Source organism: Salarias fasciatus, chromosome 20 (genome assembly GCF_902148845.1).
Source record: "Salarias fasciatus chromosome 20, fSalaFa1.1, whole genome shotgun sequence".
Classification (NCBI taxonomy): Eukaryota; Metazoa; Chordata; class Actinopteri; order Blenniiformes; family Blenniidae; genus Salarias; species Salarias fasciatus.
In genome coordinates, this window is record NC_043764.1 from 10,947,618 (window position 1) to 10,964,545 (window position 16,928).

General features: G+C 41.8%; 1 protein-coding gene and 1 long non-coding RNA gene across 2 annotated transcripts; both read right to left on the minus strand.

Moving 5' to 3' along the window:
- Positions 1 to 1,399: 1,399 nt before the first annotated feature.
- On the minus strand, positions 1,400 to 4,871 carry tmdd1 (transmembrane and death domain 1). Its single transcript, XM_030119517.1, has 5 exons — positions 4,800 to 4,871; positions 4,283 to 4,474; positions 3,764 to 3,883; positions 2,714 to 2,866; positions 1,400 to 1,668 (listed from the first exon to the last, which is right to left on the minus strand). Exons 1-5 carry the CDS (start codon positions 4,867 to 4,869, stop codon positions 1,400 to 1,402), a joined length of 804 nt encoding a protein of 267 aa, XP_029975377.1. The 5' UTR covers positions 4,870 to 4,871.
- A 2,072-nt stretch (positions 4,872 to 6,943) lies between these two features.
- Positions 6,944 to 8,277, minus strand: LOC115408401 (uncharacterized). The gene is made up of 2 exons (XR_003933769.1): positions 8,152 to 8,277; positions 6,944 to 7,305 (listed from the first exon to the last, which is right to left on the minus strand). It is a non-coding gene; the product is annotated as an uncharacterized LOC115408401 (long non-coding RNA).
- Between the last annotated feature and the right edge of the window lie 8,651 nt (positions 8,278 to 16,928).

Consider the following 16,928-nt stretch of genomic DNA (forward strand, 5'->3'; position numbering starts at 1 on the left):
TGTTCTTAAGGACTGAAAATTGACTTATGATCAATTAAAAAAACTTAAGTGTCTTGATGATTTAGGTCATTAATTCAATTCCAAACTAAAATCCATACTCTTCTGGCCTTTTCGCGTAGCTCATGCAGTTCTTCTTGGCACTATAATTTGTTTAAATGTTGATTTATGAACTAATAGTCTGTAATTGCCGCTTAGTGCCACTGTTAATCCAAGCCGTCTGCCTCCTGAAGCACATTAGGCCAGATTTGTATAATGAAGTAATTAGTTCAATTATGACGAAGAAAGTAGGGTTGGTGTAAGGAAGCGGGTACGAGAAGCTCGAAAGTACTCCGGCGCCACGAGCGCGTTTTCTGTCGCGCCATTATAAAACAGTTTGTCTCAGCAGAGTTTGTTTGGAAAAAAAAAAATAAGCCTGTTTGTGAGCAAAAGCTTTTCCATAATTAAAGCTTGCACATGTCACTAAAGTTAATTTGAATTTTCTAATACGGTCGATTGTCGTTTTATTCGGTTCCCTTTGCCAATTTCCAGGCCTCCTTCGCCGTTGCCTTTTCAGTTATTTCTAGTCATTTCGGCACGCGAGCGAGCCTCCCTTCTTCACACCTTCAGAAGATGCAGCGCAGTGTTTTCTGTTTGGCTTCTGTCGCCCACCAGAAGCTGCCATCACAACCAAGAGTGCTCCATTGTCTGCTTGCATTGTCATTGTTATTAGTCTTTTGGATTGCCTGTGGAGGTATCGGCAGGCTCCGGGGATGCAGGCGCCAGGCTGGATAATTAGTTGTTCTTCGATGCCAGACGGGCACATTGCCGTCACTTGGAGGGGAATTGGAAAGTGGCATCACTATCACAGTAACACCGGAACAACCTTTTGTTGCGGAGGCTGAAATCCAGCGCATCTGTCACACTACTTGCCATCTAGGCACGCTGGCATTGGGGGGATGAAGAAAGAAAGGAAGAAAAAAAAATGATGCACACACAGAGAGAACATGCAAACTGTACAGAAAGGCATCCTAAATGGGAATCATACCACTACATCACATCACAAACCATTTAGTTTTCTATGAAAAAAAAAACCCAAATTCTGAATAAAGAGGAAACTGAGGAGATCCTCAACATTTCTGTGGTGAGTTTGCATGTTTGCATGGGTTTACAGTCCAAAAACGTACGTTTGAGCTTCTTTGGTTTCCTTGATAGTTTAACAACCTCGTTATTTATCTGTGTTGTGAAATATTGTAAACTCCTGTTTTTACCGAATCTCGATGAACTACTGCAACATCTCATTTGAAAAGTGTCTTTCTATAAACACTTCTTTAAATGATTTTGAGAGCAATTCAAAAAAAAAAAAAAGTTTTTAAAGGACAATTTTAGTTTTTAGGATTTTTTTTAAGCAGATTTTAAAGCTTTATTCTGATTTCCCCACATATGAATCATCCCCCAGCAGAGCCCGACCCAGCTCTAAATCGCTGCCGGCCGTCCCGAGGGGGCAGGATCTCCTGTCGCAGATGTAAACCGTGATGAGGGATAAAGACACGCCGAGGACCAGGGTCGCTCCGAAGCCCGCCAGAAGGCCGCACACCAGCGGCAGAACCACGTCCAAGAGCCCCTTCTGGTACGGAGGTACGGCGGCCCGCTGCACAATCAGATCCAGGTCACGCCACGTTAGATCCCTGACTAACACACACACAAAGCACAGCACACACACACACACACACACGCACGCTTAACATCTCAGAGGACTGCGGGAGCATCCTTGTCAAGTTTTAACTCGGATGACGCACCCGGGAGACCGAAACAATGGACAGGTGATAATTACATTTTTGAATTTGGGAGCGTCCTGGGAAATTTTCCTCGTATGGCGAGAACTTTGATGTTGAAGAAGTAATGAGTTGGAAGCATGCCCACGGCCACCAAATCTAATCCGGCATCTCATCTAAACACTTAATAGATTCAAGGTTCAGCGAAACATGATATCATTTGTCATTTAGACAGTCTCCGGAGGTGTAACCCAAAAATCTCCTCTTGACATCAACAGATCGAGATACTTGAGCTTAATCATGGACACACACACACACTGAAGCTGCGCTCACACCAAATTTTGACAATAAAAAAGAGTCATTGTGGAGGATTTTTATCAGCTATAGATTTTGTAGGTTGCGGATTGTATCATAGGGTCAAAATATTGGTAAAAACGCCTCTGTGATGGAATAAATATTCATGAACAACGAGGATACAGTTTTTGTAAAGTCAGTCACTTTTGGTCCAGTTTGGTCCTTTTGTAGCTCTTTAGTTTGCATCGTGTTAATACTTTATCCAACTTGAAGTGACCTGTACAGAGTACATCCACAGCAGCATTGAAATCTACAGGTACAGCTCAATATATGCATATAAAGTGGAAAAGTTTTTCAAGCAGTAAAACTTTCCATGGATTTTAGATTGATCACACAAAATGTTTTATGCTTTTCTTTGTTCTTCTGGATCATTTTCAGCTCATAAATTATGAAAACCAAGAACGAGTATCTGAAAATGACTAATTTTGTTGTGGCTTGAGGCTATAATCATTACAATTCAAATTTGGAAATGACTTGAAACTTTGTTTTGTTATGAAAAACTGGCAAAACAGTGAACTTTTAAGAAAAAGGCTGCTCTCCATGTATATTTCCTTTGTGACACGTCAAACTAAAACGGCTCTTTCAGAATGTGGGATGGTCGATCAAACCTTTTCTTCTCTTGACCTTCCGACCTGCGTCCCGGTGGGTCTTTGTGTTGAACTTCAGAGATTTGAGATTTAAAGAGTTGACATATTTGTGATAATCTTCCACGTAGCGTTTCAGACTCAAGGCTTTCTCCTGGTTGATGTTCTTGCCCACTTCTGTGGAAAATAACACACACACACAAAAAAAACACAACACACCCACACTGCTCTTCAGACACATTTATTCTCAAACCTAAACTACTTGATGCACACGTATGGCGTCTTGTGAACGGTTTTGAATTTAATTGTTGTTTTCTTGACCTGAACATAATTAATTCTATCCGAAGATCGTTTGCTGTCCTTCAGTTTAGTTATAAAAAAGAGCCTCTCAGGTTTTCAAGAACGAGTAGATCTCTTCAGAGCCGCAAATCAAGTGTGCGATAATTGCCGCATTCTGCATCCCGAGTCCTTTCCACCAAAGCCATCGCTGCCCCCCTTCTCGCCACTCCCAAACCCTCTCCCACTTGTCTTACAGCTCATCTCCTCCCATCCTTTCCTTGTCTTTTTTCGTTTTTTTTCCTCCAAAGCTGCTGATGAAAGGAGCAGATGGTTTGTTCTGTGGCTGGTGTCAGCTCCGCCGAGTCCTCTGTCAGATCATTTACACCTCCTTCCATCCAACGCCACTCGGCTGTGGAGTCGCTGGACGGCGGCGCGTGCCAGAGACTGGCAGCGCGCAAGAAAATGCCACATTTGAAGTTCCAATTAAAACGAATTTCAAAGTAATGAAGCAATTATACACTGCTGTTAAAGTCTTGAGAAGGCCTTCTTGACCGAAGTAAACCAATTTTGTGAATACCAGGAACGACGTACCCAAATGAGGCTTTGTTCCAATTTTCCCTTTTTGTCAAGGGACATGCTGTGATGTCTGCTCACAGGGGTTTCCCTTCCATCAACAATGCTCTACTGGACATAAAAAAGTAAGCTTTTCTAATTCGAAGAACATCACATGTTTAGAATCCAGTAGGGGGGGGAAAAAAAATTGCAGAAGGCATGCGTGCTGGTAGCGTTTCTCACCAATGGCGACGTCCGTCCTGCCGATGCGCTGCAGGGCGCGAGTCAGCCTGTCGTAGTAGGTCTCCTCTCCGTGCCGCAGCAGCCAGTCCGTCAGGGCCGTTCGGCACTGAGCCTCGCTGTCTGGTAAACGCGAAGCATATGGATCTCCGAATGAAGGGTCTCTGACAGTCCGAGTCCTGCCGGGAGCTCTCCCAGTTCAGGTGGACGTTCAAGTAACAGACAGCTGGAAAGGTGTGCTCAGAGTGTAGCCTGCTTGATTTTCTGTTGATACTGACAGTTGTTAAAGTATTGTCTCACAATTTTTTTTAGCCTGTAACTCTCAATTCACATCATATGTTTAAATAATACCAGAGATTGATGCATTTTGTGTATAAATTACAAGCAAACAGCAAAGAAGTGACCAATCAGTATAAATGAGTATTAAAACAGTGTTTTCTTTTAAAAGGGTGAATTCAGTGAGGAGTGAAGTATTGCACACATTGTAAATCTGTTGTTTAAGTCAAAATTCAAAGCACTAACCAGCAGCTTCAGCAGTGTCCCTCTTGGCTCGTGGCTTTAAGTCCAAATCATTCTTTTCTGGTGTGAGACGTTCAAGGTGCTGGAAGATGTCCTCCTCCGGCTGAGACAGAGCGGCCAAAAGGTCCTCGCACTCCGTAGGCGTCAGCATCTCCACCAAACGCTCCAGCTGATGGACGCCGATGTCCTCGGCAACTAAACGACGGCGAGACAGAACAATGAAAACCTTGAGGAGTAAGACTCCGGTTTATCTAATAAGGCAATGAGACCACAGCTCATATTCAGCTGCCACATGAAGACATGATAAACATGGCACACATGACAACGCGAGCGCGGTAAACTCCACTTAATGAGGCGTGGAGAGGACACGGGACGCAGCGAGGCTGTGTATGCAATTAGCAAAGCGGGGCCTGTGCGCCGCCACACTGTCATGTCGCCATTCTCATCTGCAGAGAATAAAAACGGAATAATCTGCGTTTCACAACACGGCTGCACCTGCTGTAGGATCGTCTGCTCTCACCTGTGTCCTCTCCAACCATTGAATCCGCGAGCAGAAAGATACAAAACAGACAAACTATCAGGACCTTCATATTTGCTGCTCAGACACAAACAAATGCTGCTCATAACTGAAACATAACTGTAAAGACGGTTTACTTTTAAAACATTGCATACCAACAGTCCCTTCACCTCAGAAATAGAAGGTTGAAGGTTGTCACTCCGAGCTTCGCTCAACAAGCATAGATGAAAAATGGTTCTTTTCATTTAGCAATGGACAGTGGTGTCCTGGATGTTGGGCAGTCTTGTAACCAGAAGTTCACTGGTTCAAATCCCACAGATGATATAGGTCAGTGCTGTAGGTCCCTGAGCTGATTCAGCTCTGACTCCTCGGGCTTTGTCTATGAAGGCATCCAGAAGGAAACTTGAGCCAAATCAAACAGGCTGATCATGTGGGAACAGGAGATCTGCATCTTATCTAACGCTCAGGAGTAAACAAACTTTACTGCTTTCTAACAGGATATAGCCTGCTAAAATAAAAAAGAAGAAAAAAAAAATCACCTTTCTGCCAATATTAGTAATATTACAGCTTCTCCCCAACTTTAATTCCCCACATAACATCACCTGAAGGTATTTCAGTGACTTCTTCCAGACCGACATTCCCAAAAGTAATGTTCATCAAGCCCCTCTCCATCCCTCCTGGGACCAAGCACTGACCACGCACACGCATGATGTGGATAAATAATATTAACTGGTTTATATGTGTGATGGCATGAAGCAGCCACTTTAGGAGCTTTTTTCCTTCTCCTCATGTTAATGCTCCCAAGTCTCATCTGCATGAAGCAGCATGATTAATTTCAGGGTCAATCGCAAAATCCTTCTGAATCCTTTTTGAAGTTGAAATAGTCATTTTCAAACATTTATGCTTCTAAATCCATGTTTTGTTTGCTGTTATCTTTAATGCAACATCAGAGACAATTTACTCTCAAATGAATAAAACTATTCAACAGGTAGAAACATTTTAATTGACTACTTGTCAGTTTGGATAAAAAGTGTTAATTCATCACTGCAGCACCATTTTTCAGGCTAGGTTGCGTTTGTTACATTTCCAGTAAATAATTTAACACACTTCTCATTTTTTTGCTTGAATATGGCCATTCATTTTTAAAATTTAGTCAGGTTTTGTCTCTTAATTTGTAGATGTAGCAGATTTTTTAGGTAATATATACAGCCTCATGGTGTGACGAACACATATGTTCCAATATATTTACAGCACAGCATAGAGGATTGTTTTTTTTTTAACTGGAACATTGCATCCACCACCCTGAACTGTGTTATTTTTTTTTTGCACTGGCTAAAAGACTCGCGTTGCACTTAGAAGCCTGATGGTGTTAAGTAACTAAAACACATTCAGAGGCCACAGGGGGAAAACCCATTTCAAGCCATTGAGAGCAAGAGAGTGCATTTATATTCATATGAGTGTTCCCACATAACCATGGGCCAAAAATATGTTGCACTGCTCTGTTGTTTTATTATCATTTCTTGTTTTTTGTTTTTTTTTTTAAAGAAAAGGTCTCTGAAGGGGGGTGGTTTGTCAGGAACCACGGAGCATCAAAGAGGCGTGCTCATGAACCTCCAGATGCAACCATCGGTTTTATTCCGAATTTTATTCAACTTAAAAGCTCCATGCTGATTGGGTCTGGTTGAAAAGCCCTGCAGTTACATCCACTGACCTTTACTAAAGTTACAAAGCTTAGCCTGCATGTGAAATCTGTATCATAGGAGTTACGTAACACGGAGATGTTTGCTGGAATCCTTTCGTATACCTCAGCATAGCAAATTCTGTTGTTTGTCTTTGCCTTTGATGTGCACAGAAGTGAGTTGGGATGTGTGAAGATGCATCTTTTTAGATGGGAAAAACCTGTTTGATGGCATTTATCGTGTGGGATACAGTGAGGGTATGTTTTAAATTGTTAATAAGCTTCATTTGCCAAACAGTAAAGGTTGTTTGTGTGGGCTGAGTCTTAAATTCTCCGTGTTGGCTAATGAAAAGAAAAAAAAATCATGCTCTCGGGCTGAGAACCATAGAAACTTGGGTGTGGGTGGTATAATAGTTCCATAATGATTTCAGATGTTGCACTTCTTGGAGGAAAAAAAAGAAACACTGGGCACAGGGTCAGAGAATTTATTTGTATTACTCAGTTTTTCCTGCAGTTTCTGTTGAGAAAAATACATGCATAATAACATATATTTCATGCATATGGACTTAGAAATGCATAAGAGGATATTATACAAGAGTGTTTTTGTAAAATTTCATATACTTTACAGCTTTCATAATGCAGGAAAATAATAAAGCACAGTAGCGATGAAGCTATTTATCCTCGGCTGGATTGACCTCTGGAACCGTCAGTGTTAGCTTGTGAAGTCGTATCTCCATGTCTCGTACACTTCACACCACTGAAATCTGGTGAAATACAGACACAGACTCCGGTGGAATGAAGGATAGAACACATGGAATATTCTCTCAGCATCTGAAAAAAAGACAAATACACACACATCAGAATAAAACATGCATCTTCACCTACAGTCCCAGATTTTCTGTTTGTGTGTATGTATGTGTGTGTGTGTGTGTGTGTGTTATATATCAAAGTTCCCCAACATAATTTACAGCCTGGTGCATCTTTTTGCAGAAACACTGAGTTGTAATTTACATCATGAGATGCCCGGAGCTTCACTTTCTGCGGTAAGCTCTGGTGTGGAGGCCAGTCCTGGAAGCTGGTGTGGGGAAGGCGGTCTGGACGGTGTGATTTATGAGGAAGCCTCCGAGGGTGAGGGGGTGGCAGCGTGAGCTGGATGTCGGCCTCTCCCTTTTCGTGGAGTTTGAGTTTTTTAAAGTCTGAGCGAGACCAGGCCTGCCCTGCGTGGCTCTCTCCAGGGCTGGAGGCTGCCGTTGAAATCCCGGCCTGTGGCACGTTACCACAGGTCTGAGCTGAATGACTGTTTAGTCATGAGTGATGCAACCCCGCCACAGCCCTCTGAGCCCAGCTCTGCCACCAAACACTGTGCTTAATCTCGCTAACTGTCCGCATCGCCTCTTGCAGAAACACAATACTTTGCTCATTTTCCACACTCGAAGAATTCGAGTCATTGTTCTCCTCCTCCTTCCCTCAAAACTCTTCCCCACATATAGACTCCAAAGTCTTCACAGATTCAGCTGAATCCTAATATAGAAGCTTCATCATAAATTATTTCAGAAGGTAACACTAAAATGTAAATAAATGACTTTAAATACTTATTTTGTAATAGTAACTTCAAGCACATCTCATCTTTTTGCAAATAAATCAATACCTTACCTGGCTTGCAAAGCCTTAACTCACCTTATTTGCACCTTTAGCTCCTCAGCCGTTCTGTGAATGCATAACAAATCAAACAGCAAAAAAATGTTCAAAGCAGTCTTCACCGGCCAGCAAAGGTACAACTGACAACTGCTGTCAGCTTCTCCCAGACTTTTTTCTCCACCTGACTCAGGTATTGGTGTTTTAGAGGCCTGCAGCGGCCAATAATACACAAGCACCTGAGCAGGACCGCCCCCTTGTTCAGTCCTGCCACACCCTGCCATGTGGCGAGGCTATAGCTCCGGGGATTAAGAGAGAGAAAAACAAAAAAACTACCACACATTTGAATAGAAAGTAGAAAAACTGCTATGATCAACAATATAAAAATATTAGTTAAGTGATGAATTTCTCAATTTCCAATGAACACAACAGGGTTTAAAGGCTTTGAAGGCTGAGTCTGAGGGAGGCGAAAAATCACAAATGAAACGGAAGAATCTAATGTAATATTCATCTAATGAGATCCTTTCTGTAATTTGCTCACTTTGTTCCTCCCTCCAGAGTAAACCAGATTCTTCATTAGGCCGGAGCTCCTCAGAAGCATTTCAGAAGCCATTAAAAGCCAGTCCTCATGATGTTATTTGAAATATAATTTGCAGTTGTGATCAGAAAAAGAAAAAGAATCTTTTGTAGTCAGATAAACGTGTCTCTGCTTTGAGCTTTGTTCACCTCCAACATCACTGATAACCGCATAACTGAAAATAAAAGTGGAGCTCGGTAACTTGTGGCATTACACAAACTCCCTCCTTAAGTGTCGCGCATTTATATTTATTAGGAACAAACTTTCCAGGTGTCAGTACACATTCTCCCTCGAGCCTGCGATAAAAACTGGGGCGACACCCGACATCCTTCAGTGTGAAAGAAACACTTTTTGAAAAGCATTCCTTCCCCCTCACAATGGCCGGGTTCGGGGGGGATGGGGGAACAGCGCCGGCACATTCCTGCGGTGGAGATCTGCAACCGAGCCTCACCTGACAAGATATTCCTCCTGAGAGCACATTCATTGGAGCCCAATCTTCTTTATGTGTGATTTTATTGACAAGGACACCAATATCTCTGAGTTATGAGCTGTTGTTCTCCAGAGACGGGCTGCGTTTTACCTCTGTGTTCAGAGGGAGGGGGGGCCAGATAGCTCTGGACAGTGCGACTTGTTTGGGGGTAATCTTTTGGACCACTGGAAGGTGACAGCTGAAAAACGAGCCTCTAAAAACACCCCGGCTTGAAGGCAGGACTGTGTCTGGCTTACTAACCACGCAGGGAGAGCGTCCACGGGAAAATTTAACAGCATTTCAGGTTGTGTTTCAACAAGAGTCAGGCCGTCTTGAGTAATCGTTAAAACACATTTATGCAAAAAAAAAAAACATTAGACTGTTCATTTGTTGTCGCAATGATCATTTCAAAAATCATTCAAAAAGCTTTTTTGGTTTTGTAATTTGTAATAAACATGCATTTGGGGGATGACTGTGTGGGTTGAACCCATTATATTAAGCAGCTTTGCTCCTTTCAGCATCAGAACAAAAGCGTTTTAATGACAGATGAGCTACCAAGAGTAAGTTGTCTTTGTTTTCATATATGATTACCTCCATTTTTCGCTGTTGTCTCTATGATACTTCACCATACAGGCACCAAAAACCGCACCAACTGATGTTTCCTTGAAGTCACTGACAAAACTGCATTTCTTTTCTTTTTTTGAGAGACGCCTCAGAAGAGCTCTTACGACACAGTGTTGAACAGCCGTTTCAATCCCCTGAGAACAGTTTTTTTCCCCCCAATGGAATAACACAAACAATATGACACAAATATAAACATCAAAGACTGAATGACTTAAAGCAGTTCACAAAGTGCTTACCTGCTTTAAAACCTCCGCTAAGGAAATTCATCTGTGCTTCACATCAAATCTGCTGTTACGTAATTATTTCACTAGTTTTATGTACTTAATAACCGTTAGTGTTGTGTGAAATATTTTTTTTTGTTTGTACTATTTTAAGGCCAGCTTATCCCCGAAGGAGTTTTATTATTACAAATAGCATTAAAAGAAAGGAAAAAGAAAAATTCTGTTGACCTTAAACTTGTATCTGAGTCCCAGTGGGAGGTCTGCCTCAAAGTTGACATGCAGGTCAACTGTGCAGTCAGTCCAGATGTTTGCCTCTACCGAACATGCAGGGTTGCTGGTTAACAAACCGTCATTGAGAGATGTTGTGGGGAGAGCGCTGACCCTTGGAGAGATCTGCTGAATGGAGAGGTGCAGTATTTCAGCGCGGCACTCCCTGAAGGGAGCACGGAGGCTTCGTTGTAACACGTCACTGTGAGGAATGTCAGCTTCGACGCAGCTTTCAGATTGGTAGGAAGCGTCTCTGATGCCACATGTGTGATAATTTACAGATGGAAGAAAAGATTCTTCATTATGTAACTAATACATAAGTGTTTATCAGAGGAAGAATAATTTTCCTAAAATGCTCGTAAACAATAAGTATAATTAAAGCTTTGAATGTGTTTGCGTGTGAAGCTCGAACTTTTGGTAAACGCTCCGAACTTGTCATCTTGTAAACGGGGAAAAACACAACTTTTTAACAACAACAAACAGCGCCTACTAGTGGTTTCCCCTAATTCTAATAAGGAAGATGATGATTTGAATAGTAAACCCTACAAAACTGGAGCTCTTTGTAGTTCTTGACCCAAAAACAAAACTTAAACAACTAAAATTTTAAAAAGCTTAACTGAATACTAAAGTCACTCACTACTGTCAACTAATACATAAAAGTGGATTCATTAAAATGTTCAATATTGCACCTTTAGGCTCAAAAGTAACGCTGCTGTTTATTGTTGAGAAGTCGCATCGCAGCTGAAATCAATATCAACGATCATATACAGTAAAATGCAAAGTGCAGAGTGTTGCACTAATTCAGAGAATATATTCACCAATGGCATATGTGAATATTACATCAGCATATCACACTTCCAACAGATGCTTATTGTTTATTCATGCATACAAAATGAGCCGCGCTGTGTTGTCAATCTGTTTTATTGTACGTGCTATCGCTCTACCCCCGGTATAGCAAAACAAGCCATACCTCAGAGCAAACACACAGAATTTGAATAATGAAACAAAAGTGGCTTTTTTTTTTAAATGGCGGATGTTTGCTTCAGAGGCTTTTGACATTTTTAGACAATCTGAAACTTCCCGTGTTAGCTTCCTGGGTGTCGGCCGTGTCTCTGCAGCCCGAGGCCACCCAGAGGTTGCCTCTCCGCCGTGATGCTCCCGTCCGCCGCCCTCTCTCCGCCGCCTCATTGGCTGATTCGGTTCAGATCTGCCCGGGCAGGAATGCACCTACCTTCTAATGCACTTTTATGTTCAAGCAAATTGACAATGAAGAGTGCCATCATTTTGCGGCATAAATATTTCATTCCCCATTTGGATGCAGATTCGAGATGTCACACCCGGAATACAAATGGGCTGTCTGAATGGGCTGGAAATAACAAAAGGCTGTGTGCGAATATGATTTGTGTGAGCCTCTGAACCAATATGGTGCAATGTGATTAGGTCTTATTGAGAATCACTATCACTGTAAAACAAGAAAATAAATAAATAAAGTCTGAATAATAATCAAGTTCCATAATTTCAACCATTGGCGGCAGCCAGGGGACGCAATCATCAGAAAGACTCACGTTTCTCCTTTTTTTTTTTAAATGGAAAAAAAAAAAAGCATTTTCTTCCCCCCCATTTCTTTCTCAATTAAAATTGATAAAACAACATTGACAGAAGGCTGAAATGAAAATCCTCTCAGGCAGATCAGATGCAGCCGAAACGCCGCTTCCTATAAGAGGCCGCGCAGACACTTTCTGAGCGAGGCTTTTATTTATTTCTGAATAATCAAGTGTGCTTCAGCTGCTTCCTGGGTCCATAGTGTTTCAAAGGAAACACTCACAGTGTGAATACACAGTCGATCAAATCAACGCTTTCGCTGAGAATGAGATCTACAGTATGCCGCGGAACAAAAACAAAATGTAAGCTTGTTTGTTGAAGTGCTGCTCTGAACTGGAATTCTTCAGTATTTCCCTTCACTGTAGTGGTTTCTCCCTGTTCTTGACTTCATTACAATGTTTGTATTGTACAACCTTTGCCACTTCTTTCATGGCTACTAAAACTTCTGGTTTCTGTATTAAAAACTTCTGAACTTTTGAAATACAAACTAAAAACTTGCTGCTTTTTTAAAGGTGCATTAAGGAGTTTAAAACATTAAAAATACTTGTTTTCCACCATAAATATGTTACAAATATTCAATGATGTGTAGAATGTGCCCTGACATATTCATTGCAAGTATCACTAACAGCGCTAACTTGTCACTTGAATAGTTGCACTACCGGTCCGGCAATTTGTATTTCTTGGGGAGAATTTGAGAGGATGTAATGTAATGCGCGCTCCCGCCGGCTTGACTCGCTTACCTTTCGTTTTGTCCGCCTCTGCCGGATGCTTAGCGAGCAACAACTGAGCAGTACAGAGGATGGATCTTCCAGAAAGTAAGAAAAGACCGGCTTCCAGCACTGCCACAACTCCAGCACAGACCCCACCAGGCAAAAGAAACGTAAAGGTTACTCGAGCGCTACTGAAAGAGCGAGGAAGGAGGCTGACCGGAGCAAACCGGGGAAAGACAAGAGTAAACATTAAAACCTGGGTAATTGATTCAGACATTTTGGCAAGAGATAAGGATGGCAGTTTGTAATTTTGATTTGCCTTCAAAAGTTACAAATATAACTTTTCTTACTTCCGTTGAAGCCATTCTTGCGAATCGATCACCTCTTCTGCCTGCCAAGGCTGCTGATGCAGTTTTATTCCCCTCTTCCGTGCACGTACATGGACGCAAGCCACAGGCACGAGCGTTTCACTAAGCTGCAGTTAGGCCCAAGGCCTGCAGGGGCCGTTGTTTTGCATGAAACGTGCAAACTCTTTAACGTTTCTTTAGGTGTAGAAAAGTAGGTTGTAACCATTTTTTTCTTGAGTTTTTAAAATGCAAAACTTTTGTTGCGTCTTGAGTGTCTGTTTACGCAGCAGTGATGGTCGGAGCCACTGAAAACTTTTTGAAAATGGCTCCCAAGGTGGAACTTTTTGACAACACTCCGATTCCGTCATCACGTAAATGATGAAAAACCAAACTTTCTGATAATACCCGGGCTCCGTCTTCCTGTGGACGGCCATAGCAAGTAGTTCTTCTGCACATGTGACAGCAGATGGACGATAGCTACATATTTTGACCTTCAGAGCGGCTCGACTGTTTTCAGTGTTTCTGAGGTTTAAATGGACGTTGTTTTCAAAATTTTAAGTAAGCAAAGTTTATTGACGTTGCCCCTTGTACAAATAAAGATCACAACGTACTTATAACAACGACAAAAGCAGAAGATAAAAACTGAAATGAAATCAGTAAAAATAGAACATAATTTCTCAGTGACTTGTGGTTGATTATAATTCATTATCGACATGCAGATCATAACAAATTGGCATATTTACATGCGCACATGTAGGTATGCATGTAATTTAGCCATATTTGACAGCTCCAGTATTTTTATACCCACTCACACCACACAAGAACTACTTCTATATCCCAACTTACCATATCTTCATGTTTTAACATCTCTAAAAATAATCCCTAAATGCAAGACTCTGTGTCTGAAATGAACGCGCTGCGGCAGGAGGGAGCGTGATAATTTTCCCATTCACGTGTGAGACAGGGGGTCTGTCCGCACCCTGTGTTTATGCACTTCTCTCATTGACATGGAGCGTGCAGTAATAACAGTGGAGGGATGGCATCGCAGCGGGAATCACTGAAAATGCCTCTTTCTGCTGCAACATTGTGCCCTATCTGAATATCGCTGGGGCATGAATGGCCAGTCATTTGCGGTTACAGTAGCGCGGCGCGCGGCGCTGGAGCGGCCCTCACGGAAAACCCATCTTGTGGAAAAGCCATCACTTCAGTTACCATTAAGCTGGAATAAGAGACATTCAGTATGTGTGACTGCATTCACAGTTTTCTTTTTTTTCCTGGCAAATGTATTTTTATATTAGTGAGCTCAGAAATACAAAAGCTCCCAGAACACTCCCACCTTTTTTTTTTTCTTTTTTTTTTTTTTTTTTCACCGCAGTCCCATCAATGAATGAGTCTGGGCTTGTTTTCTGCTCAGAATACCTTTCTGTTTTCCCCCATTCAGGCTCCACTCCTATAGAAACTGGGGACATTCCATTTGTCTGAAGGTGCCGATTAGTCCCGTTTTGTTTTGTATGGGAGTGTATGGGGCTCCTGCATGTGTGTGTGTGTGTGTGTGTGTGTGTGTGTGTGTGTGTGTGTGTGTGTTGTGGGAGGGGATTGGGAGCAGGTATAGCCAAGAGGTCAGTGCTCGTCTATCGACAAAGGTGAGACAGACATGACCAACACCCTTTGATTAGCTCGTCCATTAGTTAACCCGGCCGCACAAAAGAGCAGACATGGAGCACCTGGATCAAATAACGCGCTGCTGGAATTTAGCCTTTCAAAGGGACTGGGGATTCTGGTTGTGCACGTTTGGGAATTGTGGAAATCACCTGCATTTAGGATCGATTTACAGGTTCCGTTTAGGATTCTGACATTTAAGTTTCCAGCTAATAAACATTAAATGAAGGTTGCTTCAGTTCAGTTGTCCAAAATTTGGTTTTGAATGGACGGACTCAGGTTGATTGTCTCTCTTTTCTTTTTCCAGCCAACCTTAGAGCAGAGTGTTTGGGCACCTTGACATAGAAAGTCAATATGCTGTCTGAGGGGATTGAAAGAGGTCACTGAGAGACAATTCAGATTCCTCAGCCTCCGATGTCAAAAAGTTAATCCAGAGACAAAGGAGGCAGAAGAAAAAGTGAGCAAGGTGTGACCGGGAGCAGTGCACCGTCCGCCTCTTTGTCAGGGCTTTTTCACCAAATTCTTAAAGAAGGAGGCAGCAGATATACTAAGACCAACTTTTCTATTAACTGAAATCTTTTCAACCATTACAGGTTTAATTGAAATTGAATATGACACCAAAAGCAATCATGAAAGGCAACAGAAAACCGATACTGTTTAATATTAGGCTCCATCAGAACCTTGGAAGTCGGGGTGGGACGAGTCCTCCCCTTTAGATTTCGTCTAACACCGATCCACAGTATCGTAACCTGTTTTCAACCAAAAAGCTTAGCAGGTTTGTTTCAGTGTGACAATGGTAAGCCACGTGTGTGTTTGCCCAAGACGCTGATTGCTTTATAAACAAGTTACAGGAGTGTGAAGTCAATCCTAAAGGCTGAAAATACAAAACACACATGTCTCAGGCACACAGATTCATCTGCCAGTAGTTCACAATTAACATCTTATTTGTTCAGTCTTAGGCTGAGTGCTTCCCTTTAATACCCGGCCAGCTTTCTCATGACGATTCGAGGCTTTCTCTTAAGCTACGGTGCAGCCGCGGCTTGCTGTTTGTATTAAGCAGGTTTATCTTATCACCCAACTCTTGGCAAGAAAAGCAATTAACTCTATATTTCCTCAAGTCTTTAACTTTTTTTTAAGTATGTCTGTCAGGTGGGGAATAATCTTCACAGGATCATAAAGTTCTGTATTTCTGAAGATAGAATAAATAGATTTCCTTTAACCTTAAACCAGTTATGACACTTAAACATTTGTGTTTCAGAGTAATCAGACGTGACTGCGGTAGAATTGTACTAGCTTATATCACACATACTGCGCCTGTGAAAAATGGAAGAGGCGTGATTGTGAAGCCATTTCATCATCTTAAGCGGTAATTAGGGTTTTTTTTTTCTTTGCTTGCTTAACAAAAACAGGTGACAGTAAGTCGTGCCAGAATGTTCTCAAACATACAGAACAGCGTCATTTCAGCCAAAGATATTTAAAGCTGCATCATAAAGCTGAAAAAAAAAATATGTGAGAAGGTGTTGCTTCGGCCTATTATGTGGCTATATGTGCGAAAATTAACAACTTTGTCTTCCAAGCAGTCAGAACTTGATGAAAGCTGTCAAATTTTAGACTTTTTTTTTTTTTTACTTCAAATCATCCATCAAACTATTATTTTATGATTTTGTGAACGTCGCTGGTTGCAGAAAGAGCTTTGAAACTGTGAAAGCAGGTCAGTCCTATGCATCAGTATAATGGCTTCCCACATTTGTTGCATTTTTTAAATGTGATTTCTCCTAAATGCTCTGCTGGAACTCATAGAATAATGGTTCCACACCCCCATATTGCCAGTTTACCTCTTTGATATGATTCAAGGACAGTTGTCGCTCAGTAGCTAAAAGGTCTCATCTTCCAATCGCTAATCCGGTGATCTGATCCATCCTGACTGTGTATTTTGTAACATTCTTGGGCAAAACACCCCAAGTTGCTCCTCTGATTTCCAAGCACTCTGCACGGTGGCCAGTGCCACCGACGTGCTTGAATGGGTGAATGTGACAGATCTTTTAAAGTGCACTGAGACGACTGAGGTGGAAAAAAGTAAGCAAGAGCTTACTTTTTCCAAGAGCTCAAAGAAAGTCTCTTTCTTCAAACCGGTCATGACTTCTGTCCCACTTCAGAAACTGCTGTCTAAAATAGATTATTGACTTTCTCTAGAAAAAAAACAAAACAAAAACAGTGAAGAATCACTAACAGTTATATGAAGCATTAGTGGAGGTTTGAGCAATTTCTTTTGGGAACAATAAGCAGGGATCTCATGGCCTGGAGAGTCTTCAGACTAAAGCAAAGCTGTTAGTGATACTTTTT

What these genes read in the sequence shown, in the direction of transcription:
- tmdd1 (XM_030119517.1), bottom strand. Translation starts at nt 4,869, where the DNA reads ATGAAGGTCCTGATAGTTTGTCTGTTTTGTATCTTTCTGCTCGCGGAT. An exon ending in GGACACTGCTGAAGCTGCTG is followed by an intron (nt 3,884 to 4,282) that starts GTTAGTGCTTTG and finishes CGCGTTTACCAG; the next exon opens with ACAGCGAGGCTCAGTGCCGA. An exon ending in CAGGACGGACGTCGCCATTG is followed by an intron (nt 2,867 to 3,763) that starts GTGAGAAACGCT and finishes TATTTTCCACAG; the next exon opens with AAGTGGGCAAGAACATCAAC.